This window comes from Columba livia, chromosome 27 (assembly GCF_036013475.1).
Source record: "Columba livia isolate bColLiv1 breed racing homer chromosome 27, bColLiv1.pat.W.v2, whole genome shotgun sequence".
Lineage (NCBI taxonomy): Eukaryota > Metazoa > Chordata > Aves > Columbiformes > Columbidae > Columba > Columba livia.
Window position 1 is genome coordinate 683,732 of NC_088628.1, and position 27,560 is coordinate 711,291.

The 27,560-nt window shown below is 50.9% G+C and overlaps 2 protein-coding genes and 1 long non-coding RNA gene across 3 annotated transcripts; 2 read left to right on the plus strand and 1 right to left on the minus strand.

The window, feature by feature from the left end:
- The first annotated feature begins 1 nt into the window (after position 1).
- TMEM38A (transmembrane protein 38A) lies at positions 2 to 6,414 on the plus strand. The gene is made up of 6 exons (XM_065042560.1): positions 2 to 247; positions 2,311 to 2,467; positions 3,031 to 3,215; positions 3,768 to 3,855; positions 3,960 to 4,077; positions 4,360 to 6,414. Exons 1-6 carry the CDS (start codon positions 124 to 126, stop codon positions 4,579 to 4,581), a joined length of 894 nt encoding a protein of 297 aa, XP_064898632.1. The 5' UTR covers positions 2 to 123; the 3' UTR covers positions 4,582 to 6,414.
- Positions 6,415 to 7,972: 1,558 nt separating this feature from the next.
- On the minus strand, positions 7,973 to 12,263 carry LOC135576500 (uncharacterized). Its single transcript, XR_010468291.1, has 2 exons — positions 12,090 to 12,263; positions 7,973 to 9,282 (listed from the first exon to the last, which is right to left on the minus strand). It is a non-coding gene; the product is annotated as an uncharacterized LOC135576500 (long non-coding RNA).
- On the plus strand, positions 12,127 to 25,738 carry SIN3B (SIN3 transcription regulator family member B). Its single transcript, XM_065042474.1, has 19 exons — positions 12,127 to 12,423; positions 12,913 to 13,019; positions 13,438 to 13,591; positions 14,491 to 14,751; positions 15,148 to 15,291; positions 15,539 to 15,661; positions 16,074 to 16,163; positions 16,586 to 16,704; positions 17,208 to 17,415; positions 17,702 to 17,818; positions 18,162 to 18,400; positions 19,109 to 19,292; positions 19,511 to 20,105; positions 20,561 to 20,730; positions 21,231 to 21,404; positions 21,647 to 21,739; positions 22,037 to 22,131; positions 22,585 to 22,789; positions 23,150 to 25,738. Exons 1-19 carry the CDS (start codon positions 12,142 to 12,144, stop codon positions 23,378 to 23,380), a joined length of 3,591 nt encoding a protein of 1,196 aa, XP_064898546.1. The 5' UTR covers positions 12,127 to 12,141; the 3' UTR covers positions 23,381 to 25,738.
- Positions 25,739 to 27,560: the final 1,822 nt, after the last annotated feature.

A 27,560-nucleotide genomic window follows, 5' to 3' on the forward strand; every position in this document is an offset into this window, starting at 1 on the left:
CAGCGTCGCGCAGGAGACGGGAGCGGGACCGCCCCCGGGCCGGGGCCGCGCCGGTCCCGCCTCCCGCCGCTGCCACAGCCCGCGCGGCCGGAGGGCGGGCGGCGCTGCCCGTGCCGCGGCAGCATGGAGGTGGCGGAGACGCTGCAGCTCGGGGAGCTGGCGGCCGCCTTCGCCGCCCTGCCCGTGTTCCCGCTGTTCGACACGGCCTATTTCATCGTGTCCGTCCTCTACCTCAAGTACGAGCCGGGTGAGTGCGGCCCCGCGCCCTCGGCGCCGCCAGTCCGCGCCGGGGCGGCCCGGGGGTGGAAGCGCCGCCGAGGGTCCGTGTGGGGGGCGCGGGGGCGAGCGGGGGCGCTGCTGCCGCGCGTTTTGGGGCACAAACCCGTTATCTTCGTGTCCTGCCCGCCCTGTCCCTCAGCGGGGCCGCGTTCAGGTTCAGCGCTCCGCTGCGGTGCTTGGTGGGGGGATCTGACACGTATGTCTAAATATAAAGCACAAAGAAACTCCAAGAACTAGTCGCTCTGATCTTGAAAATTAACGTTGCAATTTATTTAAGATTAGATTCCAACCACGCCGAAGTACTTCAGTGCAGTCGCCTCCCAGTGCTGTCCCAGGACCCAGCGTTACATTCCCGGCCGGTTGTCCGGCTTTTCTATTTGTGTGGCAATGCGCCCCTCCTGTTGATACACAAAAGGGCTCTCAGTAAACCCCTTTATCCCCACCTTCCAGACCGCGCTGTCACCTGTTCTGAGGCGCCAAACAGATGTTGCTTGCTTTGCTCTCTTGGGTTTATTGTGTAAAGATCGATAGATCTGCAGCTTGGCTTTCGCTCCCTGCGCCGCGGCAGCCTGGCCGTGCCCCGGGCTTTTCCAAATGCCATCTTCTGTATTTATTTTCGGTAGCGTGTGCACGTTCCATGCTCCGCTTTGAATGGTTTCAGTGTGAGTGCCTGACGGCTGGGGAGGAAAAAAATTAACCAACAGAAAACCAAGCCCCACTTTGGAATGGATTTAAAATCCTCCCGTTGTGAGATCTCGGCGCTGTACGATCTACACTCTGCTGTGCTGGAACTCCACCTAAACAGACGTGCTGGGTTTCCGAGGCCCGATCGCTTACAGCTGCTCCCAGCGCGAGGTCCTGAACGGTTAACAGGCCACCCGCATGAAAATAGCTTTGGAAAACACGTGAGCCCCGTAATCCACTTGGACTGGAGAGGGCTGGGTGTGTTTTCACTGGACTCCTGCGCCGCTGCATCCTGCAGCTCCGGTGCGGGAGATGGGGGCCAGGACAGTCCTGTCCCGTGTCCTCCGCAAGGCTACGGAGCCACAGAAAAACAAGTGGTACTAAATTTAAACCTCAAGCTAAAGTTCGGGTCCCTGTGGAAGCGCGTTGGTGCGGCGGCTGCTGCAGCTGTCTCGCCTCCACGGGCCTTTCAGCTGGTTCAAATGTCTTTGAGCACGGGAGGGTCTGAGCAGTCAGAGTTTCAGCAAACGCTGATTCACATATTGCTATTTAAGGTAAGGCCGCTGTTAGCAGGGCTGACATAACATTTTAGCGCTCCCTCTTCTGACTGCCCGTTAGTGGTCGCTGAACTGTTCGGTACCTGAAACGCTGCACACGGGACTCTGGAGCAGTTTAAGGCGATGAAACAATCTTAGAGAATTGATGTTCCTGAGATGCTTCCTTGAAGAAGTACAGAGGTGGATGAAGATGGCTCGAGGAATTACAAAAAGGCAACAGGAGGCTGTGGGAAGAGACCGTAACATATTACACTGGTTTAATATCTAGTTTTATCTTCAGAGGGCATTTCCAAACTAGTACAGGAGCGGGGAAGAACCCTCGAATCCTCCTCTTTCTAATAAAGGTTAAGAATTCCTGTTCTGTTTTTACAGGTTATCTTATGAATGAAAGAGCTGAACAGCTTGTTCATGAATTCTAGAGGGCACCTAGGTTGAAGCAATGGAGAGAATCGTACTAGTATGCATTCTATTTTTAGACTGTAAAAAAGATATTGATTTCAAGGGAAAAATTGTTGCTGCCAATTGCAGGAAATAGCAGCAAATACAGGAGAGAAACTCTTAACCGAGTCACAAACTTGTGAGGCTCACGGGGCCCTGCAGGCTGGGAGCACACACACCACTGGCACTATCTGTTCTCATTCAGCCTTCACAGGGTACACATTTCTTTGCTTTACACGCACTTTTCTTTGACTTATTTTGCTGGAGAACACGCACCACAAGCCTCTTAGAGGGGCTTGGAGTTTCTGCTCATTTGCCGAATCCATCTCCTCATTTAGAATTCGCTTCACAGGAGCCGTGGAGATGTCTCGTAAGAGCCCCTTTGCCTCCTGGCTCTGCGCTATGCTGCACTGCTTCGGAAGTTACATACTCGCGGATCTGCTGCTTGGAGAATCACCTATTGATTACTTCAGTAATAACTCCAGTGTCATCCTGGCCACGGCGGTCTGGTGAGTCTTCTGCGTTTCACCTGATTCGTGAAGCACAAGGTGCCGCTGGCTGTGCACAGAGCCATCTGGTGTGAAGTATTCTGTCTGTGTGACACGCATCTGTTATCTCGCTTGGATTACCTGGGGAAAGAAAAGGTGGGGTGAGGTCGTTTGGGAGGCTTTCGTATTCCTAGATCTAGTTTCCAGTTTCTCTGACCAGTTGTCCTGTGTTTGACGATATGTGCTGGGCCCGGTCCAGTCGCCGGGTGTTTCTATTCATAGCGGCTGCAGCTGAACCGTGGCCAAACCGCAGAAGCAGCGTTCACTGCACCGATCCCGTGTATAGTGGGAGCGGCACACGCTGGAGATTCGGGGGCATTTTCTTCCTCGTGTTAGTGAAATGTGCACAAATGAACCGCAGTTACTCCAGGTTTAAGTTCCTCGGTGTGTCTGGGTTGTATGTGCTTTTGCATGACGGAACGAGCGTTTCCTTCTCCCCGACGTAACTCAGGCCAACGCCACAGTACTCCTAATCCTCTCGATATGTCGCAGATCAGTTAAACTCTGTGTGGTTTGTGTTTCAGGTATTTGATATTCTTCTGCCCCATGAACCTCTTCTACAAGTGCGTGAGCTTTCTGCCCGTGAAGCTCATCTTTGTGGCCATGAAGGAGGTGGTGAGAGTTCGCAAAATCGCAGCCGGGGTGCACCACGCTCACCACCGGTACCACCACGGGTGGTTCATCATGATGGCTACCGGATGGGTCAAAGGTGACACGCCAGATATTGGCAGCGCGGCAGGGAGGAGCCAGCCCTGTGGGAGGGGCGGGGGTGAGGTTCAGGGTGACCACGTCCCGGCAGCAGGCTGGGTAGTGCTGTGGTCAGCTGGCTGCAGTCAATCAGGGCTCCTACAACACAGGTATTTAGTCAGACTTGCAGAATGGTTGTCGGTTGAGTCAGCATCTAACTTTAATAGAGGCACGAAGAACTGGAGGCACTGTCAGATATGGGGGTGGTATTCAGGAATTCTTGATCCTTTCTCCTGTGTCCTGTCTCTGGCCTTGCCTCTATCTTTTTAGGGATTTTCTATCAGTGTTGAACCAGCCCAGACAGTTTTGCTTTAGCTTTTGTTTGGGCATCAGTAAATGGACCAGAGGCAAATGCTCTTCCCCTGCACCAGGCAATGCTTTACAGAGAGTCTACAGAGCGTTTGCCCTGCTCTGTTGTTTTAGGCAAACTTCTTTTAAATTTGGGAAGAATGTCACGAACCTTTTGTTCCCTCAAACAAAACGGAGGGAACTGTTCGCTTGCCCTGTTTCACAGGTTCTGGTGTTGCCTTGATGTCGAACTTGGAGCAACTGCTGCGTGGGGTCTGGAAGCCAGAAACGAATGAAATTCTTCATATGTCCTTGTAAGTAGGTAGCCTGTAAATTATCTTGTCAGACCAAAAATGCAATTTACAGAACCGTTCAAACGATGCAAACCTCCTAGAAAAGCTCTTTATTTCTCTTCCAGCCCTACGAAGGCTAGTCTGTATGGCACAATCCTCTTCACTCTGCAGCAAACTCACTGGCTCCCTATCTCTGAAGCCAACCTCATCTTCTTTTTCACCATGTTCATGATCATTTGCAAGGTAAGTTTACAGCAGGCTCGCTGCTAACAAATCTACAGAACCAGAGAGAGGGTACAGGATTCAAGTGGGGGTGTTCACCTTCCCAAGCCACAATCGAAGGTCTGCTCAGGAAATTACAGACTAGGTTCTCCATCGCATAGGCAGTATGGCCAGAGATCCTGGTGATACAGCCCTGACTCTGTAGCAATAGGGACTTGTCCCTGGGGTAAGTGGAATGTTCCTGACTGTTTCACGGCTGGTGTATGTGATCTTTAACTTGCAGTATTCGCTGTTGCATGGCAGGTTTTCATGACGGCAACCCACTCTCACGCCTCGCCTTTTGCTCCCGTGGAGAGCTTCGTCTGCCCGGTTTTCTTCGGCTCTGTTTCCAGTGGACACACGAGTCACCACCATGATGCGCACGGGGCCTCCCATGAGGTTTCCCATCCTCCGCCTCCTCCGGCAAAGTCAAAAGAGGAGCTAAATGAAGGCACGAGGAAACGGAAAGCAAAAAAAGCTGAATAAAAAAGTAACTACAGAGTAAATAGGCCAAGAATATCCTTCCAGAGCTGAGTCTCAAAGCCAGCCGTGACCTCCTTTATCCTCCAGTCCCTCTCTCAGACTCCAGAGGTGGAAGCCAGGACACTGCCAGGCGGGTCCCTGAATGCCGTTGTGCTCTCTGTGCGCTGCTTGCCGCTTGCTCTCTGTCTCTGTTCTGATCATATTTTCAGGGATTTGTAAGTGTGTGCCAGGGTGATAACTGGGTGCCAGTTCCCAAGCTGTCCGCAATCATGATGCAGCATTTTCAATGGATGCAAAATCTTGCAATGCTTTTATTTATGAATGTGGGTAATGGTTTGTGCTCCTGCAGCTCCTGAGTTCCTTTGAGATTTCATTGACCTTTTTGACGTCTACCCAAATAACAAACTGTTTAGACACGATCCATGTGGAAATTGTATTTCATACTCAAGGGAATGAAATGGTCTCATGCGAGCCTGATCTCATTTTTCCTAGCTCCCACATCTGCCGCACCTGCAGTTAATGTGACATTTTATGTGCAATAAGGACATTGATTCTGGTGTCCTAGCCAAACTCTCTCACCTAAATTCCCTCTGATTCTTGATGGATAGAACATTGTTGCTTTCTTACCTGTCTGTGTTTGCAAGAGCTTTGAAGCTGTGAAATGCTCCCAGTGCTCCGTGCTGGTGCTGTTATTATTCTGAACTGCTGTGTAGCGTCGCCGCACGTTGTTACCAGTCGCGTGTCCCACCTCCAACCCGATCACATTTAACTAGGGAAGAGCATGGTTCTGGTTTGTTTGTAATCTTGTGGGACAGAAGAAGGGTGTGTGAGTGTACATAAGTATTTATTACTATTTATTTATAACTGCTAAGGCACCTAATTAATGGACGTGAAATTGGGTTTTTTTAAACTTTGCATCTTTATGTAGAGAATTGGATAGTTCTAAGCATGGTCCTCCAGCCGCAGCCAGGCGCTGCTTTGCGCGTGAAGCTGTGATCTTGGTGCGCTACAGCACATGCGATGCAGGAAGGAACGTTTCCTACATTCTCAAATTAAGATACAAGGCTAAAGAAGTGGATTTCACACCAGCCCATTAAAACTATATTAAAGGACTATATTAAAGGACTGATAAAAGCACAGCAGCTGGAGGTGCCTCTGTAGGTCCCTTTTGGCCAAACTCCTGGTCTGGGAAAGCAGGCTGTGCCCAGCGAGTGAAGCGTCCGAAATGCCTCGCATGGCTCAGGGAGGAGTCTGCCAGTTCGGTCTTGTTGTGCTTACTGAGTGCTGGCTTTTAGACTAGTTTGAAGCTGTTCCTATAGCTGACTTTGTTATTCAAAGTGCCATCATCCAAGGGCTGGCAGCACTGCGCTGAAAATGGGGAGGGAGCACTGGGCTTCCAGTTAAGCAGCGTATTGGCATCCCCAGCACTGAGGTTTGCTGCTGTCATCTTGCAGCCGGGAATATAAATAGGAAGAGTTCAGAAAAGCGTTTCTATTTCTGTGTGTGTCCCTGTCCAAAATGGAACTTGACAGTTAATTAAAAATAAATTTAAAAAATCCTGTATAAAACCAGGTGAAAGTCAGTACAAAAGGTGAGATGATTTGTGGTTTTGGGTTTTGACAGTGCCTTAATTCTGTGAGTTTCCCTTCCCTTCCCTTCAGTAGACAACAGGAACTCTGCCTGACAGTTCAACTGTCTGGTTTTGCAGCTGCTGGTCTACTGAAACCTGATGTATCACTTGCATGCACAAGTAAAAATGGTTTATGGGGTGTCTGATTCAAGGGGAGTTTTGTTTTATAAAACCATCAACAAATAAAAATTGTGAAGTGACTCTGATTTCCCCTGGCACAATCCGTGTGTCTCTCTTACTCTCACCGGTCTCAGAAACCAAACACTCCTTAATCGATTCAAAGTCTCCTTGACCTGATGACAAAAGGATTCTAACTGAAGAGAGAGCTCAAACTTTGTTAATTCCTCCAAGTATGTCTGAGCATGTTCTAAATGGAAATAACGTGGTGAAAGGTACAAATATTCCAAGGTATGTTAAAATTACAGCTCTGTTCACCTTCCAAGTACCTTATCTGGAATGGATTAGTACTGAGAAGACAACAGCCATAAAGTTTCATTTAGAGAAGCCTTTCATAGAGAGAGATATGGAACCTGTCTTGAATTTCCATGGCTCAGCGCTGGGCGTCTTTGGTCCCGTTCCAGACACGCGTCCTTCATCCCAAGGAGCAAAGATGGATCTTTCAAAAGCAGCGAATTTGAACTTGCTGCAGGGACACAGGGTTCTACAGACCTGCTTCTACAAAGCCCTGATTTACCTGGACACACACGTATTCCTTGAGACTCTGCTCCGTCCCGAATGGAAACGGTAGCTGGGCATTTCCCAGGGGGTGGAGTGGTTTAACCATTCTCCTCTCCCATGCCATCCGTTTCAGTGCTAGTGATCCGCTTTGCTCAGGACCTGGACGGAACAACAAGCGAGCAGGCTGATTGATGAAGGAGATATTTCAAGTGCTTTGAGAAATCCTCCGCTGTCTCAAGCGTCCCAGGCCGTGCTGGCTCTGCAGAACATCCCGCTCGGCACAGGGCAGGAGAGAAGCAAACCAGGACTTAGACTTCCCCGGGACAGACGTCAGTCATTCCCTCCAAAGATGTCCTGATCTGATAACTCCTGATACCAACTCTAGTGAGACGCAGCTAAATTTAGCACTAGGTTTAATCCTCCAAGAGGCCCTGGTTGCCTGACGGAAAAAGCAAAGTGTTGAGTTGCTGGCCTCAGCGTTCTTGGTGACTGACGGGTTTCCCTTTTCTGTAACACCGAGCGAGCCGAACCCAGGGCCTGCAGCTTTTTCATCGCTGCAGATCAATTCACGGACAGGGAAAGCTCTACAGCTCTACTGTGTTTGAAGAGAAAGAACAAACCCATGGGATAATTTTACAGAAAACATTAATAATTCTTCACTGTAAATGAACTGAAGAAAAATGGGAGGCCAAAGGAAAGAATTTCTATACTGAAGAGCTTATGTGAGAAAGGGCAAAGCCAATACACCCGAGCACCAAGCCAGAGCAACCAGGGTTCTTGTTTCCCCTTTTCCTTTTATTATTAATGACAGTATGTGCATTCTTCCACATTTTGTCTGAAGAGTAACCAAATTACAGAATCCAGCCAAGTGGAAGGACCCAGAAGATAAAGAGGGACGTTACGGCCACCTCCTGAGCAAGAGAAGTTGTTCCTTTCAACACCTGCCAGGTGACGAAGCTGCCAAAGCCTGGTGCCTCTTCCTGCAGCCTATTTCATGGCTGGAGGGCGCTTCAAAATCTGAAGCACTAGATCAGTGCTGATGGTGTCAGCCCAAATAGCACATAGGACACACAGAAGCATTAAAAATTACAGCTTTATGCAGCAGCACATCTTTATTTGGGCCCTTAGCTATAACCGCGTGCTTTACAGTTCCACCTGTGGTGACATTTCTGACGAAAAGGAGACGGCGGCGGTGCTAAGATCAACACTTACGAGTAACTTTGGTCTCTCTTTTACACTTGTGCGTTTGCATCTTTCACACACTACCCCTAGAAAAATACCACGTGTAACATTTTCTGTCTTGACCCTTATTTGCGTCCTTTATGTTCCAAAAGAGAATTTGGGGAGGAATTGTTTTAGAAAGCTTGCGAATGGAACATTTTAGGAATAATCAGCGTGAGATAGTGATTTCATCTTAGCTTCAGGGTACAGGTAGGCTATAGACGCGGAATGCAGGAAAACAGGTCTGATATATTTAGAGGCTTGAACATTTTTATAGCCTGAGGAAATCCAGAATGTCCCTGAAAAAGATTTGCTTGCTTGATTTTGTTTGGTTTTGATCTGCAAATTACAGAAAGCTCACCAGAAACCATAACACGTGCTGCATTCCTGTGGAAGGCAAGCTGCTGCTTTTCCAATTCTCCCGGCCCCTCGTGCTTCTCCATTGAGCTGGCAGATCTCGACTTTCCAAACAAAAATCTGCTGGTTGAGGGCTTCTGGTCCCACTGCAACCCACTGCTCGAGCTGAGGTTCTCTGATCCGTTACTGACGTGCATTGGTGCAATCAGCAATAATGACGGGTATATGCAGTGTGAGATGCATGTAGCACATCACAGGTTGCAGTGACTTGAAGTACAGTCTAAAAATCCATTAGTTCTAATGTGGGCTTAATATTAGATTTAGACTAATGTAGGCTAAACCCTAATGCAGGCTCTCTGTAATGTTTGTCTCTTAAGGCAAGACAGGTCATCTCCCTGCCTTTTTGATTTATGATAGATTAGGATGTCGGTTAATCTCTTCTTATTTGGCTACATGATTGCAGAGATTAATCAAGTATTGTCTGCAAAAGGAGCCCACAGACCCAGATTACTAATTTTTTCTTTAATTATTCCTCTGTATTTCATGAGAGAAACAGAAAAACCACAGCAGCTGCTCTGGCTGATACTGGTCTGCCCTGGCTGATACTGGTCTGCCCTGGCTGATACTGGTCTGCCCTGACACGCTCAGTTCAGTCTCCTGAAAAAGGCAAAAGGCCACAAAAATAATAGACGATGGTCTCCTGTGAGAAAGTGGGGAAGCAGAAAGTGATTCTGAGTGAGTGAATCTGCTCGGCTGGTACAGCACCACCTCTGTTTCCACAGGATATGAGAAGAGCAGCATCTCTTCTGGGAAAAGCTCTACAGAACAAATACAAAAACACATATCAAAACAAACTGAAATAGCAACATGCTGTGAATATTGGAAATGAGACCAGCATGGAAGAGAGACACGGAAAAGCGAGTTCTCGGAGCATGAGGTGGAACAGCCACGTGCTGCTCTTTTGGGGACGGTACCCCAGTCCAAACGTAGCCAGAAAGTAGTAATATTTATTGTGCACAGTTGAAATGCCTTTTAGTAAATTAACTCTTGCAAAGCTTGCCAGCTCGGCCTTTGTGCTCAGTCACGCACCAGTGTCACTCACCACTGCTCCAACAAATGAGGATAAAGTGGGTCATTTTGTCGCCAGGACAACAAAAGCACACACTGACCTAGATATGGCTGAGGAACCTAATCTGGCTCTTGGCGCAGCCTGTGGGGTTCAGACAGAATCAGGGGGTTCCAGTCAGGGAAACAGAGCGCATTAACAACCTCCAAATGTCTCTGCTGTCTGTGGCATCAAGAACAGCCTCTCCTCCTTGTGTCTCATGACAGGTGTCACAGTGACAGCAATGAGATTTAGGAAAACATGCTTCAGGCTTGGAGAGCTTTTCAATCTCCTCTCTAAAGTTTTTGTCTAGAATAGCTTATTATTATGACATGGGAAAACTGGCAATATGAACATTTCCTCTGGATATGTTTCCTCTGGAAGGTCCCAGAAGCCAGATCTGTTTGGAGAGCGGCCAGGGAGAGCAGCGGGCACTCGGCAGAGGGACCTGGAGTTCTGTCAGCAGGAACATGAGATGTGCTATTATTATAAGGTCCTACAGCAGTAAGGCAGCGTCAACAGTTGATTGAGCTAGCGAAATGCTAGCAACTACGAGAAAGTCTGTACTCCTGCCTGTATTAAATAAGCTTGTGGCATCCTTTGTGTTGTAAGAAGGGAAACATGGATACAGCAACAGCTTGGGCAAGTAACAGAGGCTGAACTACTGAATCCAGATGTCGTGTATTAGTGTCATGACTGAAGCTCCAATTGCAAGACTAGAGTCAGAACGTTCCAGCACATGGTAGAATCATGGAATTATTTTGGTTGGAAAAGCCCCTCAGGATCATCCAGTCCAACCGTTCCCCCACCCCGGCACTGCCCCGTGTCCTGAGAACCTCCTGTCCGTCTGTCCAGCCCTCCAGGGCTGGTGACTCCAGCACTGCCCTGGGCAGCCTGTTCAATGCCCCACAGCCCTTTGGGGAAGAAATTGTTCCCAGATCCAACCTCAACCTCTCCAGCACAACTGTAGAGAAAAAAAAAGTAGAGAAAACTCTTCTGGGTTCAAATACCAGCAGTGAGTTTAGTGAAAAGCAAGAAAGGTCTCTGTAAGTTCCGTTATGCAAATCATCTATAATGCTCTAAGGAGAAACAAGCAGCGTGGCTTTCTGCCCCTTCCCTCCTCCTTGTTCTTCATATGACCTGGTTTTACTGAGTTTTACTGGATTCAAACTGTCTGGTGACAAGGGACCATTTGAGGAAAGTGGCCTATTTTAAGTCCACAGTAAGCCCTTTATTCTGAGCTTGGTTTCTGCAGGTGCCTTGCTGGCTGTGCAGTGTGTACACACAACCGCCACCAGAACTGAACCGGTTGTAGATGTTTTTCTTGCAATAAAAACAGTTGGTTCTATAATCCGTGAGAGGTTTCACCGTCCCAAGACCACCCCCCTCAGCACAACCCGCTCCAGAACATCGTGGCAATGTGTACCATAAAATCCAGAGAGAAAGACATGAAAACTCAAATGAGCAACAGGACAACCAAAGAAATTCTTCTGGGAGGCTGATTCGTACCAGCAAGTTCTCTCAAATCTGTTCCGTGGTGTAAAAAGCAAAGATGAAAAGCATAAACCCGTATAAACCCCCAGGATTAAGCTCCTGAGATTCTGTTTTTGTTCTTTTGCCTCAGTGTCTCAGAAGTACAATATTCAACACCACTGATAACTCCCTTGCTGCGGTTACTTAGAGTCTATTGATACCTTGGCACAACGCTACTGCTGGCACGTCCCACAGTAAAAAACTACTAAGAAAAGTAAAATAAGGAAAAAAACAACCCTAAACCAACACGTCACCCAACGAGACCCGAGCAGGCACCGGCGCTCAGTGCGCATCCCCACCACAGCCCGGCGGGCGCTCCCCTGCCCGCCAGAGCCCATGGTTCCCATCACAGAGGCACCTGGAGCTTGGGCCGCTGCTACCCCCTCAGGACCTTGGCACCACCAGCCCGGAGATCACAAAATCCCAGAATCCCAGAGTGTCAGGGGCTGAAGGGCCCTGGAAAGCTCATCCAGTGCAATCCCCCATGGAGCAGGAACACCCAGATGAGGTTACACAGGAAGGTGTCCAGGCGGGTTGGAATGTCTGCACAGAAGGAGACTCCACAACCCCCTGGGCAGCCTGGGCCAGGCTCTGCCACCCTCACCCCAACAAGTTTCTTCTCAAATTTAAGTGGAACCTCTTGTGTTCCAGTTTGCACCCATTGCCCCTTGTCCTGTCACTGGTTGTCACCAGAAGAGCCTGGCTCCATCCTCCTGACACTCCCCCTTTCCATATTGATCCCCAGGAATGAGTCCCCCCTCAGTCTCCTCTTGTCCAGCTCCAGAGCCCCAGCTCCCTCAGCCTTTCCTCACACGGGAGATGCTCCACTCCCTCCAGCATCTTGGTGGCTGCGCTGGACTCTCTGCAGCAGTTCCCTGTCCTGCTGGAACTGAGGGGCCACAGCTGGACACAATATTCCAGGTGTGGTCTCCCCAGGGCAGAGCAGAGGGGCAGGAGAACCCCTCTGGAAGACAGAACCTCACTCACCCCCGGGGCTCCGTCCCGCCCCTCAGGCCGCTCCTGAGGCGCCACTCCCGCCATGACGGTTGAACGGCCGGAAGCCGCGCGCGCTCCCGGCGGCCGTGAAGGTTCCGGGCCGGGCCGGGCGGGCTCGTGCGCGCTGACGCAACGCTCCGCACGCGCTGACGGCGGGCGGGCGGGCGGGCGCGCGACGGCGGGGGGAGCGGGGGGGGCGCGGCGCGCGCGCTGCTGCCCGACTCCCAACATGGCGGCGGGGGGCGGCGGCGGCCGCGGGGGCAGCGCCCCACGGTGGGGCGGAGGAGGCGGCCGGGCCGCGGCGCAGGAGAAGCTGCCGGTGCATGTGAGTGCGGCGAGCGGGGCCGCCGGGATTTCTACCCTCTCCCCCCTCCCACCCCGCCAAGGGCCACCCCCCGGGACGGCCCCGCCGGGAGCTGTCCCGCCCGGTCCCCCGCGGGGTGTCCCCGGGCCGTCTCCCCGCGGTGCCGTGCGGCGCCCCCGCCCTCCTCTCCTCTCCCCCCCGGTACCGCGGTGTCCCCTGGGGCCTGCGCTCTCCTCCCGCGGTACCGTCAGCGCCCCCCGGGCCTGTTCCCCAGTTCCTGTGCTGTGTCCCCCCCCTCCCCGGTACCGGGGGCATCCTCCCGGGGCCTTTTCCGTTCCCCCCGGTACCGGCCCCGCCCTCTGCGCAGCCCCCCGGTACCGTGCGCCCCTCCCCGGGCTGCTCCCCATCCCGCTGCCGTGGGGCTCCCCCGGGTCTGTCCCTCCGTGCTCGGGGAGCCCCTGTCCCCACACCGGGGTCCCCCGGGGCCTCACCCGCCCTCTGGCCCCGCAGGTGGAGGATGCGCTTTCCTACCTGGACCAGGTGAAGATTCGCTTCGGCAGCGACCCCGCCACCTACAACGGCTTCCTGGAGATCATGAAGGAGTTCAAGAGCCAGAGGTGAGAACCAGGACGGCTCCGGGAGCTGCCCGGCTTTGGGGGTCCCCAGGTTCACCCCGTCTTCCCGCCTCCTCCGGCAGCGCGTTGCAGGGGCTCTGGCCAGCCCGTCGTCCACACACGAAATCCACAGGAAAAGACAAATCTATTTTTGCTTCCCTGGCAGCTCTGGGGCGACGCCAACGTGCCCGTTTCGGGTGACACGCACACGCGCATCCCCCGCTGTGGGTGACGCTCCCAGCACGAGGCTGCGGCGCTCGCTCCAGCTCCTTGGGCTGATATTTCGGTCCAAGTTTCCTAAACTTGCTTGTTAAAAAGTGGCATTTCTAAGAAGCCAGACGCTTCACGTGCCTCTGTCATTTTCTAGGTGTAACTCGTGTTTCTGATTTGGACCCAAGTAACAAACTCTTCTCAATTTCAGCATCGACACACCTGGAGTGATCCGACGTGTCTCGCAGCTTTTCCACGAGCATCCCGACCTCATCGTAGGATTCAATGCTTTCCTTCCTCTGGGCTACAGGATCGAAATTCCAAAGAACGGGAAGTTGAGTATCCAGTCACCTCTGAATAGTCAGGTAGGTTATAGAGCTCACGTTCTGTAATCAATTCTGTTACCTGTGTCAGTATTCGCATCTCTTGCACACGTTAGGCTCTGTAGATTTACTTGTGTTGCATGTTGCTAAAGTTTTTACATGTTTTTCAAAGTGTATTTTGAGTATAATACAAATTTAACTATTAAATCTCAAACCAGATGTTAGCTCGGCTCACACAAGAATGATGTTCTTGCGTGAAGTGTCGCTTCACTCACGTTGGAAATTGTAATTGGCTTGACGTATTTCTGTAAATTCGTAATACACGGTATGTGTAGCGACATTTCCAGGAGAAATCCTGGCGGAATCCCATTTCCAGCCCTCTGCGGAGAAACTGGAAATGTGTTTAGGTCCCAGGCAAAACATCCGTGTCAGGTATTGCCGTGCGAGTGCAAACATCCCGCAGCGAAACACGCTGTTGTAACACAGGTGGGTACATACCGGCCTCGGCTTCTCTTTTGTTGTTGTCGCGTGGCTGTGGAGGCTGAATTCTACTGATAAACTTACGGTTCAACTCTAATTAGTAGCAGTAAATATCTTTCAGATCTCGGCTCCCTTAGATCTCTCTGTTGCTTAGAAATGTATCTTTCATACGGTTCTTAAAACCGCTGGTTCCTCTGAAATAAACCAGTAGCAACGGGAACCGCGGTGCGTGGTGTTTGGGTAATGGATAGCGGATAAAGGCAGAAATGAGGCAGACGCTTCATAAGCCAAATACAACTTAGGGGATTTTTTTAACTGATGGTGCTAATAAACCAGGCAGGGAAATGTATTGGCTAATTAAATAGTTGTTTCCCCTTTGTGTGGATATCCGTTTGTAGCTGAACAGCGAGAACACGCTGCTCGGGTTGTTGTTGAACTCGCAGCTCTGTCTGTGCCCCCAGGCGCCCGCGGAGCCGCCCGGCGCCGTCCCCGGCGGCGGCCTCGTGCTGCACTGCTCCCAGGAGAACTCGCACAGCCACGGCGCCGGCGCCGAGGAGCTCAGGCAGCAGCTCCCCTGCAAAGACGACAAGTCCCAGATTCCTCTGGAGTCCGATTCCGTGGAGTTCAATAACGCCATCAGTTACGTGAATAAGATCAAAACGCGTTTCCTCGACCATCCGGAAATTTACAGATCCTTTTTAGAAATTCTTCATACTTACCAGGTAAGAAGTCTGCGGTTCAGGAGATTTGGGTCTTGTGCTGTAGCTGTTGGAGCTGTTGTTGTCGACTGAAGCGTCTCCCTGCTGAACAGTCTCTCACGGCTCCCAGGCCTTTGTCCAGCAATCGCCTCAGAAACTCACGCAAAATGACAAAAGTGTGGGAACTGAAGAGCTCTGCAGGGTCTGAGCTGTGAAGGGGTTGTCTCTGGCCCCGTCTTCACCAACTTTCAGTTGATTTAGCGATATTTTGTGCGAAAGGATTCACTGGAAGAACCTTGGGCTGTCCGGTCGTTAGTTCAAGTTGCGCAGCATATATTTTTTGGCCGAGTTGATGAGTTTTCTTGCGGAACGAGGTATGTTTTTGACTCTGTTTAACATCTGTGCATCTCTGGTTGTCAGAAAGAGCAGCTGAACACGAAGGGCCGGCCTTTCCGAGGCATGTCGGAGGAAGAAGTGTTCACTGAAGTGGCAAATCTGTTCAGGGGACAGGAGGATCTGCTTTCGGAGTTCGGACAGTTCCTCCCGGAGGCCAAAAGGTCCTTGGTATGTGTGTGTGTAAAACAAGGCAGGATATTGAACATTCTCTGTATGCAGAATGCGTGAAGGAGCTTTAGGGATGCAAAACATTATGGAAAAACAGCCAGTGTGTGAACTTCGCTCCTTTTCGTTGTTTGGAATGTCACAGAACAGGTGACTTACCCACACGTTCTCTCTCCTGTTCTGATGTATTTGGTTCTTTGTTTGCACCGGTCAAGAAGAGAACACTGAAAACGTCCTTTGTTTACCTCAGTTCACAGGGAATGGACCGTGCGAGGTGAACAGTGTCCAGAAAACCGAGCACGAGAAGAATCTGGAACACAGCAAGAAGCGATCCAGACCGCTGCTGCTGCGGCCCGTGTCCGGCCCGGCCAAGGTAGAAACAGTGTGTTTAGGTAATTGCTGAGGTAAAGTTGCCACGAGTAGCATCTTTGAGGTCTGTAGGTGTCAGGTATGCGAAACAAAATTTCAGAGTTATTTTAAAAATAATAATTACTGTAGAAAAAGGGAATTTTTAAAGTGTGGGTGGCAACGTTGAATACAAAAAAAAATCACCTTCTGGAAGGGCCCAGTTTGTTGCTTCTGCAGGTAAATCTTCATTTGAATTCTCTCTCTAGTGGTCCTTGTACTCGTTCTGTTCTCCGGAGCGTAGTGGAGGCCTTGCCACGGCACCGCCAGAGCGCTCTTTGGGAAGCAGCGCGTTCCAGCCTTTGCAGAGTTGTTACGTGTCAGCCAAGTGGAAGCCGATCGCGTTTGAGTCGCGTTTTAACTGCTTGTTCTTTTAACAGAAGAAAATGAAACTGCGAGGTACCAAAGACCTGTCGGTAGCGACAGTGGGCAAGTACGGCACGCTGCAGGAGTTCTCCTTCTTCGACAAGGTCGGTGCTGGGCCTGTGCTCACGTTCTGGGGCCTGGTTGTCAAGCATTTATATGGTTATTAATTGCGTGCTCCTCTGTGCAATCTGTATGCCAGCACTTGGCAATTACCTGATTTGTCAAGTGATAGAGAGAGAAAATACATGGGTTTGGAAGACGAATAGAAACCAGTAATTAACCTTTTCCTGAACGCTTGTCTCTTACAAACCTGTTGTTCTCTACTTTGCAGTGATGTTTCCTCATGGTACCACCTGCAGTTACCAGATCATTCTTTGAAACTGGGCATTTTTGTGCAATTTTTGCTAACTTGTTGCAGTATAGACAGGGGTTTGTCGCTGTGCCCACGGTTCAGACCACCTGGAAGATGAACACTGAACTGGTGTGTTCGAGCGATGTGACCATTTCTCTCCCAACCGTGCTGTAGGTGCGGAGGGTGCTGAAGAGTCAGGAAGTGTACGAAAACTTCCTCCGCTGCATCGCTCTCTTCAACCAGGAGCTGGTCTCCGGCTCTGAGTTGCTCCAGCTGGTTACACCATTTTTGGGGTAAGTTCCCGACTGTCTTCTCTGCTTTGTTGGACTTTTGATGTCTTAGTCTGTCGCTGCTCAGTTGACGTTGTGAACGTTGTTACTTTAGATTTAACTTCAGAAATACCTCCTAGGTAGCGTGCAGGACATTGAAGGCTTATCTAAAAAGAGGAGTAATAAAATCTGAATGTTTTAACATATCTACGCAGCTTTTAAAGAGCATTTTGGGGAGGGTATTTTCCTCTCTGCGTCCAGTTGAAAGCCTCACAAGAAGCAGAATACCCAACATTACGCTAAATCACTGGGGACAGAGGATCTCGTGGGTTCTGGAGGGTGATCTCTGTTCACGCTCCCCGTGCCAGTCTCTCCGAGTGTAACACGGGGTAAAGGTGCGGTCTCAGAGCTGTGGGCAGGATGACTGGTTCTAGCTCTGCTGCGAGCCGCTCGCGCTCTTTGCCTTCCAACGAAAGGGGAGAAAATCAGGGAGAAATAACCAAATCCGCTTCCTTGTGTTTTTGAAGGAAATTCCCAGAACTCTTTGCGCAGTTCAAGTCTTTCCTTGGTGTGAAGGAGCTTTCATTCGCTTCTCCGCTGAGCGACCGATCCGGGGACGGAATGAGCCGGGAAATCGATTACGCTTCCTGCAAACGCATCGGCTCGAGCTACCGGGCTCTGCCAAAAACCTACCAGCAGCCCAAGTGCAGCGGAAGAACAGCCATTTGCAAGGAGGTACTTGGGGATCACACCTTTCGTGGATTCTTTGCTTTTCTGCTGATGAGCCAGCCTCTCAGAGCAGATATTCATCCCGTTTATTGAAACGAGCATTCCCAGGCATTTCATTAATTTTATCTAAACACATCTCAAGTAGTATCTTTTACTTTAATGTCTTTCGGGTCTGTGTGCATACAGAAATGTGTTCCTATAGACAGACTAGCACATTAAATAGCCTGAAGTGAAGAGAACGGCTCTGGGCTCGCGCGGCTCCGCTCAGTGTCACGTCTCTGCGCTGTTGCAGGTGTTAAACGACACCTGGGTTTCATTTCCATCCTGGTCTGAAGATTCCACCTTCGTCAGCTCCAAGAAGACGCCGTACGAGGAGCAGCTGCACCGCTGCGAGGACGAGCGGTTCGAGGTACCTCCGCCTGCCCAGGGAGACAAACCTCTCGCTAGGAGGATTTTGACTCGATTCATTGGTGGCCAAATACTGAAAGTTCTGTTTCTCTTCGCTGGTTTGAGCTAGAGTTTTGTTTTGCGCTTGCTTGGAGTCTAACAGTTCTTTCTAGGCGTGAGTCCCGTTCTAAAAAGCACGTTACCTTTGGGAGAACGGGTATCTTCCTGTAAGAAACCTTTGCCCATGCTTCTTAGCTCCACCCAGCGGGGCTGGAACGCACAGCACAGCCCTGAACGCCGCTGCTCTTCGTTTTCCTGCCGCTTACGTCTGTGCTTACACGGTGTCTCTTGTGAACTCTCCGCAGCTGGATGTTGTCCTGGAGACCAATTTAGCCACAATCCGCGTCCTGGAGAGCGTGCAGAAAAAGCTGTCCCGCCTGACTCAGGAGGATCAGGAGAAGTTCCGCCTGGACGACTGCTTGGGAGGAACGTCGGAGGTGATCCAGCGCCGGGCCATCTACCGCATCTACGGGGACAAAGCACCAGAGATCATCGAAAGTCTAAAGAAAAACCCTGTTACTGCAGTTCCTGTTGTTCTGAAGAGGTAATTCCCGTTCTGTGTTCACTGGGGTCTTTAAGAAGCTGATCCGGGATGGTAAAGCCTGATTTCTGCCAAAATTAAGTGGCTTGGTTTTCAGTTGTGTAGATTTTAATGCAAAATTATGAAATAAAGTAGGTTTTTGTTAATTTTAAAGCGACAGATGTTTTAGCAGATGTTTAGAAATACCTAGAAAGATTTCAGGAGCTTATTGAAGATGCTGCTTTCTAATAATATTTCAGCAGCCTATTGAAAATGCTTCTTTCTGTGTTTAAACGTCTTGGGCTGTGCTTGAAGCAAAGCCACAATTTTTGGTTAGATTTGGAACTGAGCCGGTTTTGAGCTTGAAGTCCATCACGTTTCTCTGCCTTTCTGGTGGGTGGTTGTGGCGATTCAGTTACCGTAAAAACCAAACCAAACCAAACCAAAGGAACTCTTGGCGACGCAGAAAGATTCCGTGGAGGAGCTCTGGGAGAAGGCTCGAGCGTTGGAAGCTGTTGTGATTTCTCCCCCCGAGCATGGTTAAACAACTGTTTTCTGTAGATGCTGTTTCAAAGGATAACTCATCTTTGGTGGTGCTGCTTTATTGATTGATTTATTACTCCCAGGAACACCGGGAGAGTTTGGTGCGCACAGCTGGCTACACTAAAAAGGCTTTTACGTGTATTTCTGCGCTTGTCTCTTTGAACTGAAGTGGATTCTACACTTACGCAGGTTGAAAGCGAAGGAGGAGGAATGGCGAGAGGCCCAGCAGGGCTTCAACAAGATCTGGCGGGAGCAGTACGAGAAAGCCTACCTGAAGTCCCTCGACCACCAGGCTGTCAACTTCAAACAGAACGACACCAAAGCCTTGCGCTCCAAGAGCCTGCTGAACGAAATCGAGAGCGTCTATGATGAGGTGCGTGCGCTGGTAACTCATCCGTCCTGTTTGCTGTTTGCTTAGTGTTATCCAGGCGTTTACGTAGCACCTGGGCCCGTGTTGGTGTGGAGTGCTCTGAGGAGTTCTCGGGCAAAAACGGCCCGAGCGCAGCGTTAATCCTGGCTTATGTCTTCTGGCAGGAATGGCTCTTGAGCATGGAGCGGAAGGATCTTTATCTCTTTGTCTCTTGATTACAGCATCAGGAGCAGCATTCGGAGGGGAGAAGTTCGTCCACAAACGAGCCTCATCTTATCTTTATCTACGAAGACAAGCAGATTTTGGAAGACGCAGCATCTCTCGTCAGCTATTACGTCAAACGGCAGCCTACGATCCAGAAGGAGGATCAAGCCACCATCCGGCAGATCGTGCATCACTTCATACCGGAGCTTTTTTTCTCTCAGCCCCCCGAGCACAATATTTCTGAAGAATCGACAGATGAGGACAGAGAAAACCATCAGGGGCAGAGCCTGGAGACGCCTGAGCTGCGGAAAAAACACGTGCCTGGGCCTCCGAGCAGCCCCGTGGAGGCCAAAGCCACCTTCTGCGATGTGACGGCGGCTGAGCCCCACAACGCTCTGGATGATGTTTACAGCCTCTTCTTTGTCAATAACAATTGGTATTTCTTCCTCCGCCTTCACCAGACTCTGTGCTCAAGGCTGCTCAAGATTTATCGTCAGGCTCAGAAGCAGCTTCTAGAATATCGGACTGAAAAAGAGAGAGAGAAACTCCTTTGTGAGGGAAGAAAGGAAAAAACCAATGATCCAGCCATGGAACTAAGGCTGAAGCAACCAAGTAAGAATACCCTGGGACATAGTTGGTTCTTCATGCTCTGGTTGTTAGCGTTCAGTCTTTAGATCTGAGTCACTGAGCCCAGCGGGCAAGTCTGTGAGGAACACGGAGGCGCAGACCTCTGCTGGCGTTGTGATTTGTGGATACCGCAAATCGAACAGGACAGCACGTTTGTCATTTACCTTTTGAGGGCTCTCGTGCATAGTTCCTAGAGCCTTCGTGCACGCCCGCTGTTGGCAGCTGTTGTGAGGGGTCTCGCATTAATCTGTTGCTTAGATTTCAAACAAAGTTGACCACACAAGGTGGTCACAGAAGCACATGAGATCCAGCTGTTCCAGTCTCAGCGCTCCTTACCGTGATCTGTCCGTAAACATGTTAGTGGTACTGAATGTCCTGGTCATGTCCCTCGTATCTTTTGGCTTCGCTTCGCCTCTTACCTCCACTTTTCCCCTCCGCAGGTGAGGTGGAGCTGGAGGAATACTACCCCGCCTTCCTGGACATGGTGCGGAGCCTGCTGGACGGGAACATCGACCCCACGCAGTACGAGGACACGCTGAGGGAGATGTTCACCATCCACGCCTACATCGGCTTCACTATGGACAAGCTGGTGCAGAATATTGTCCGCCAGGTAGCTCGTTTGGTCCTGTGCTGAGTGTTTATGGGCCGCGCATCTCCCTTCAATAGCCAGACGGGTTTCTGACAACCCTGTAGTGCAAGGATGCATCAAACTTAAAGCAAATTTATAGAAAAGTGATTCATATATGTAGGGGAAACATGCTAACAGAAGTTGGGTGAGATAATTCAGCTTCAATACAGGGATCACCTTAAGGGATTTTCTCTTCCTGGCCTTTTCCAACATTTGTTAAGTTCTAGTCTTTCCAAAATTCTTCCGTTCCCAAAATACACCTAAGACAAAGAGGGCCAGCCCTTTTTACTCAAACCTAGCTGTAGTTTTGTTACAGCTAAGGCACACGAGTCCCTCGCTCTCCTCTGCTTCTTTATTGCAAAGTGATGAAACAGGCGAAGTCTCTGGGGTGAAAGCTTTGTTACTTCATGCGAGGTGTGGTGCTGTGCTGAGTTCCGCGCTCCTTCTGTGAGTTGCTGACTGAATCCCCATTTTCATGGCAGCTTCACCACCTGGTGAGCGACGACATCTGCCTGAAGGTCGTGGAGCTGTACCTGAGCGAGAGGAAGCGCGGAGCCGCCGGGGGGAACCTGTCCTCCCGCTGCGTGCGCGCCGCCAAGGAGACCAGCTACCAGTGGAAGGCTGAGCGCTGCATGGCCGATGAGAACTGTTTCAAGGTAAGAATTTGCTTGGGAAAAATGGGTTTGGAAGCTCTGAGGCCGCGATGGGGACAGCGATACGGAGAGAGGGCACCAAAACAGGAGCACAGACAGGAAAGCGGCGTGCCGTATTGGCTCCCGAAAAGCCCGCTGCTTACTCCTCTCCTAGCTTGGATTGGTGGTCCAAATGATTCACGAATATCCAGCATTTTATTGGGAACCCACGTGGCCGATATCTTGTGCCTGTAACTTTATGACAGGTGATGTTCCTTCAGCGGAAAGGACAGGTGATCATGACCATTGAGCTGCTGGATACGGAAGAAACCCAGACAGAGGATCCTGTGGAGGTCCAGGTGAGATCACCGTGACCGTGGAGTCTGCTGTACCACGGACAAAGCAGATGCTTGAGAGCGCTCTCCCGCTTCCCTCTTCCAAAACGTGAGACTTTGCCAAAGAGGAGCGGTGGGAATATTCCACGTGGGGCTGTGGGCACTGACAGCAATGGGTGTGTTAACAAAAGAGCTTCAAACATAAATCAGCTCGGAGTTGAGCGCGGTACCAGCAGCTGCTTAAAAAACAGCTTGGAAATGAACTAGTTCTTTGCAGTGATGAGACCGAAATCCAACTTGAAATTTGTGTCTCTTGTGTAGCACCTGGCGAACTACATGGAGCAGTACGTTGGGGTGGAAGGAGCTCCCAACAACCAGAACGACGGCTTCCTATTGAAACCTGTCTTTCTGCAGAGGTGAGCGGGTTCCCCCTCCTGAGCCGCCCCCGCAGCAGCTGCTGCGGCCTCCTCTGCACGCGTGGCCGTGGCTTTGGGTGATTTTAGGTGATGACACAGGCATCTCTGGGCAAACACACTCACCTTTGAGGTCCAGAGGGGCTGCTGGAGCCCAGCGCGCCGCGGTAAGAGCGCTGAAGGAAAGATTTATGACCGCTGCACTGAGATTTGTTCATGAAACAGTGTTTAGAATGGAGTGGGACTGTGTAAGCAGTCACTTTTAGGAGCAATTTGAAGTTTAATTTGTTCCCATTTCGCCAAATATTTGTCAAAAGTGCATGGAGGAAGATCCAGGAGAAAGTCTGAAAACTAAATGTGGAAATACAGATTTCATAGTTGTGCTGCCAGCTCTGCTAGCTGAAGATACGGATAACCAAGCGTGATACGCGCTCCCTAATCCTCCTTTTCTTCTAGGAACCTCAAAAAGTTCCGCAAGTGGCAGTGCAAGCAGGTGCGAGCTCTGCGCAGCGAAGTGAAGAGCTCCTGGAAGAGGCTGATCGGGGTGGAAAGCGCCTGCAACGTGGACTGTCGGTTCAAGCTCAACACCCACAAGATGATGTTCATCATGAACTCGGAGGATTACATGTACCGGCGGGGAGCGCTCTGCCGCGCCAAGCAGGTGCGCGTCCCGGCTGTCGCGCTCTGCCGCTCGGGCAGCCGCAGGGGTTGAGGGTGCGAGCCAGGAGTCGGGTCTTGGGGCTGAATTCTTGCAAACTACACCCAGAAGTTGCTGCTTTGTGTTGGACGGAGGGCTGGTGAACGCTCTGTGCTTTGGGTTAGTCCAGCAGCCTTTACTGTGCAAATTTTAAGGGGGAGTGGCCAAGTTTAGGGAATAGAGATCTTTAGATGCAGGTATGCGGTTTGGTCTTTTTTCGGTTGTGTTGTGTTGGAGAGCGGGCGCATCTCAGACCTACGGAGAGCTGGAGGGTTTGGCTCTTTCCCAGAAACCTCTCGGTGATCCTCACTGTCCCGTTCTCAGGTCCAGCCCATGGTGCTGCTGAAGCATCACCAGCAGTTTGAAGAGTGGCACAACCGGTGGCTGGAGGAGAACGTGACCATGGAGGCGGTTGACGTCGTTCAAGACTGGCTGATGGGAGACGAAGACGAGGAGATGGTGCCGTGCAAAACAACGTGTGAGACGGTGAACGTCCACGGGGTCCCGGTGAACAGGTACAGGGTTCAGTACAGTCGCCGTCCAGCGTCACCCTGAGCACAGACTTGTTCCTGTGACCACGCCGAGTAGGAGCGTTGCTGGTGAAACACATTTACTCTGAGAATAGTGGTGGGAATGCAATGTATGTATTCATGATATTTATCCAAACAGCATTTTACTTTGGATTATGATGTATTTTCCATATGGCGTAGACTTGTCTCCTTGCAGTGTAATCCTCCAGCCGTCATGAAGAGACTTTTAACAGCTTTGTGGGACGAGGGCTCTCGGCATCGTTGCGCACTTTTTGGTAGTTTCCTGGTGTTCCTTCCAGTCCGTACTGGAAGGCTGAGTGAGGCAAACTGGGCAAACTACCGCTCGTGGCTTGGCCGGAGATGGAGCTGGAGCTGGGCTGGTGGTAGAGCAGATGTTGGCAGCTGCTTCCACTCCGAAGGGTTTAACGTTCCCTATCTTCCTGAATTTGTGCCATCTTGGAGCCTGCAGAACTCTTCAGTTGTAACCTCTGAGTGCCAGGGGGCTGAGAGCACCTTGGCACAGCCGCTTCGTTATCTACGTGTACTAATGAGGCAACAGGTGCAGTATCTGTTACTGGTGCTCCGGGGAGAGATGCCAAAACTGAGAGAAGGGCGAGCGGCATACGAAACGCTCCGACTCTCATCCATTTCAGTATTTTGGAGCATGAGCCAAGGGGAAGGAACTTTGAGCCGCAGTGATTTGCGGCACCAGGCACCGAGGCCCGTCAGCTCCCGCGTCCGTGCTTCGCGAACGCACCGCCTGCCGATCCCTGCTGGATCTGGAGCTGCGTGGAGCGCGCGCCTCGGGAGGAGCGTCCGTCGCGAGGTCTGGCCTTTTTCACTTTCAGTCTCTTTTATTTTGCATGTTGATGGCAGCCTCCAGACTGCGTTCTCAGGCGCTTCGCGTTCCTTGCGCGCCCGGACTCCGTGGTTCTGCGGGGTTGTGCCGCGCAGAGAACAGCAGCAGGTGGAGCTATTGGCGCGCGGTTTGCGCCGGGTCGGAGGTTTGTCCCGGATTCTTGGCCGTTTCTGCTGGGTCAGCACAGCTGCTGTGTTCCCAACGACACATGGAAATCTGTACCGGCAGAGCTGGATCCAGCCACAGCCGCGCTCGACGCTTTTCTGCTGAGCGTCTACTTCTCTCGAAGCTTTTTATGAAACGAAACCTAGCAAAAAAACTACCCCGAACCGTGCAGAACACTACGCTGTTAATTGTCTGACTTTAATCTGTTAACAAATCAAGAGAATGGAGTTCTGTCTGTCCTGCAGCCCCGCCGTGACCTCGCTGGTCTGTGGGGCCGAGGGCGAGCCACGCTGTCCGTGTGTCGCACGCGTCGTGTCTCGAGGCAGGTCCGGCCTCCGCTCCGCTCCCAACTCTTTCCAGGCTTTTGGGGCAATAACCCCCTCAGCCCCGTGATTTTTTTGTGGTTTTGATTTTTAGGTTATAATTTCTGCCAGACAAAGCAGCAGCCTGTAGGATCTGTCCTGGGTTGTTTCCACTGTACAGCATTTGGTTTTGCAATTGTCTCACTTGACAGTAGAAAACTTGGCCTTGGGGGTACGTTTAATAGAAAACTGTACTGACTCTTTGTCTTTTTTTTTGCAAAATAACCGGTAGGAGGGAAGGCGGGAGGCCTCGATTCCTGCCCTTGCACAAGCGCTGCCAGCGAGGGCTGGTCATCCGCAACTCATGTTCTCGTTGTCTGGGTCTGTTCAAATGCTGGTTACTGAAAGGATCTGAAGGCTCTTCCCGTGCCCGCCCTGCAGTGAGCGGTGAAGGACGCCGAGCGCGTTGTCTCACCAGGGCCGCGGAGCACGGAATATTCCCCTCTTTGCTTCCAGAGAGCTCCACGAACCCACCTCTCCGCTGCCCTGGGTGGGGATGACAACCGTGCCAAATTTTATGGTTTTATGATACAGAAAAATGTTTACTAGAAAATAGGTTGCAACTCGTGGCTTAAAAACGCGTTTGATTCCAAGTGTGCCGCGGTGCACGGGGGCGACGCGCCCGCGCACCATCGTCGTCCATCTCCCCACTTTTAAGTGTACTTCAGGTATTTTAAGCATCCTTATTTTGTAAACCTTAATTTATAATCTGAAGGGATGGAGCGAGACTTTGGCCCCGTACAGCGCTGTTGTCTCCAGAGGATGGCAGGAGCGCAGGAGGGGGTGCAGCGCTGGTTGAGAGCAGCGTTGCTGGGCTCCGGCTTTCAGCCCCACGCTGGGTCTCTGCCGGCGCCACCTGGATTCAAGAGTTTGTTCTTCCATTTTTTTGAAGGATCTTTGCTTTTGGGCTTGTAATTGCTTTGCCAGCTCTTTGAATGTAGTTTTTTTAATATTTATTTGCACATTCAAGTCAAATAAAATATTGATTTTAAAAGTCTAGCGGCTCTCGCTGTTTGAAGTTTGCTGTAGATTAGTGTAAAGTTTCTGACAGTCCCCACAGAATTGCCTCGCACCTGAAACTGGATTTGGTAGAACGATGCAGATGTGCAGTGGGACGGGCTGCCCGTGGAGCAGCCGCAGGGTGAAACGCAGGCCGAGCTTCGACCTGCGCGCACGGACACGTTCGTCTGCGGTGAGGAAACCAAGCTGGATCGGGCGGGATTCCGCGTGCGCTGCCCGGAGCCGCGCACGCGTGGGCGGGCAGGACGGCTCGTGCGGGAATCGTGGTTCCCGTTGAACGCCCAGCGGTGCCCGCAGAGCACGTCTTCCAGCAGATGGGTTTATTTCTAGCGGCACCTTTTGCCATGAGAGGTGTGGTGCAGAAATAAGGCCCAGGCCTGGCCTCCAATTACTCGCATGCTAAAAAACAGGCGTTCAAGGAAAGCACATCTGCTACAGGTTAAGACAATACAACTGCAACCATGAAAATAACCCTCCACCCGCCTTTCCCTCAACCTCCCACATTCCTGGGTAATAACATGTGTAGCTGTTCCCTGTGAGCTCTGTGCAACAAATGGATGTGTAGATTCTGCAGATGAAGCTTGCGGTGATGTGACCCAGATCTGATAGGAGTTTCCTTTACATCATCCTCAACACTTCCGTTGCCATAACAAAAGGCGACTCTGCTTTCTGGGCAGCGTGTTACTCGCTCGCAGGGAAACAAAGCTTGTTCTAAGACCCATCCTCTGATGCATGGATTGCATGGGATGGTTTGATGTGAGCGCTGCTGGTGGCGTCGGGAGGACACAGGCCGCCTTACTCCAGGCTTCCTGCAGAGAGCTGGACTTGTCCTGCGCTGGGCAGGAACGGTCGGAGCCAACAGCACCCGAGAGCAGCCGGAGCGAGACCCCGAGAGCTTGGGCCTGGGTTCTCATGGCTGGGTTCTGATGAGAACAGCGCTCGAAATTCAAGGCAATGACAAAGAAAAGCAGCTTAAAAACTATCTTCCAGGTTTGCAGGATGGAATAAGAATTAATGGTTTTCTAAATTAAATTAAAATTCCTAAAGGAAGTGCTTGAATTCAATATTTAGTACGTCAGAGCTTTTTTTTTAAACCGTTTTTTCCCTATCACAGCGATGCACAAACACAACGTGTGTGAGCAGTGGTGGTTTTCTTCCTGCTTTAGCCAGGGAACCGAGTTCGGCCTCACTGAAACCAAAGGCACGGAGCAGAAATAGCAAATCCCATTATTTGCGCACTAAGTTTTGCTCTTCCACGCCCTAAAAGACGAACGGGACAGAGCAGGTGGTGGTTGTGCCCTCCCTCCCAGCTTTCAAACCCTGGGCCCGCTCTCCAGCGTGACAGCGTTTGGGTTCAGAGCCAGGGAATAAAAGCGCCTTCTCCCAGGAGATGAGCTATTGCACAATGGATGACTTTGCAAACCAAATCGTTACCCCACAGGGCAGGGATCACACGACTTAAAGAGATGTTAACAGGCCGTGACAAACCTCTGGCAATAGAATCTTCAAGCAAGCTGTTCTGCATCTAAAACAGTCACTAAAGATCACACAGCATCTGAAAAATGAAGGACACGGCAATGAGTAACCCCGCTCTGCTCCCCTCCAGAGACCTGGCCATAGGAAGCAGGGCTGTGATTTGCACACTATCTGAACCTGATTGTGTCTAATTTCTTGCATGCAGAGCATGGAAAGGATCCTGGTTGAGGCATGGAAAATACGTGGCCGCGTGAGTCATTCTGTAATGGTTCATAAATCCTGAGAGAATCACAAAAGCAAAACATCTAAGGTTGCATCTCCCC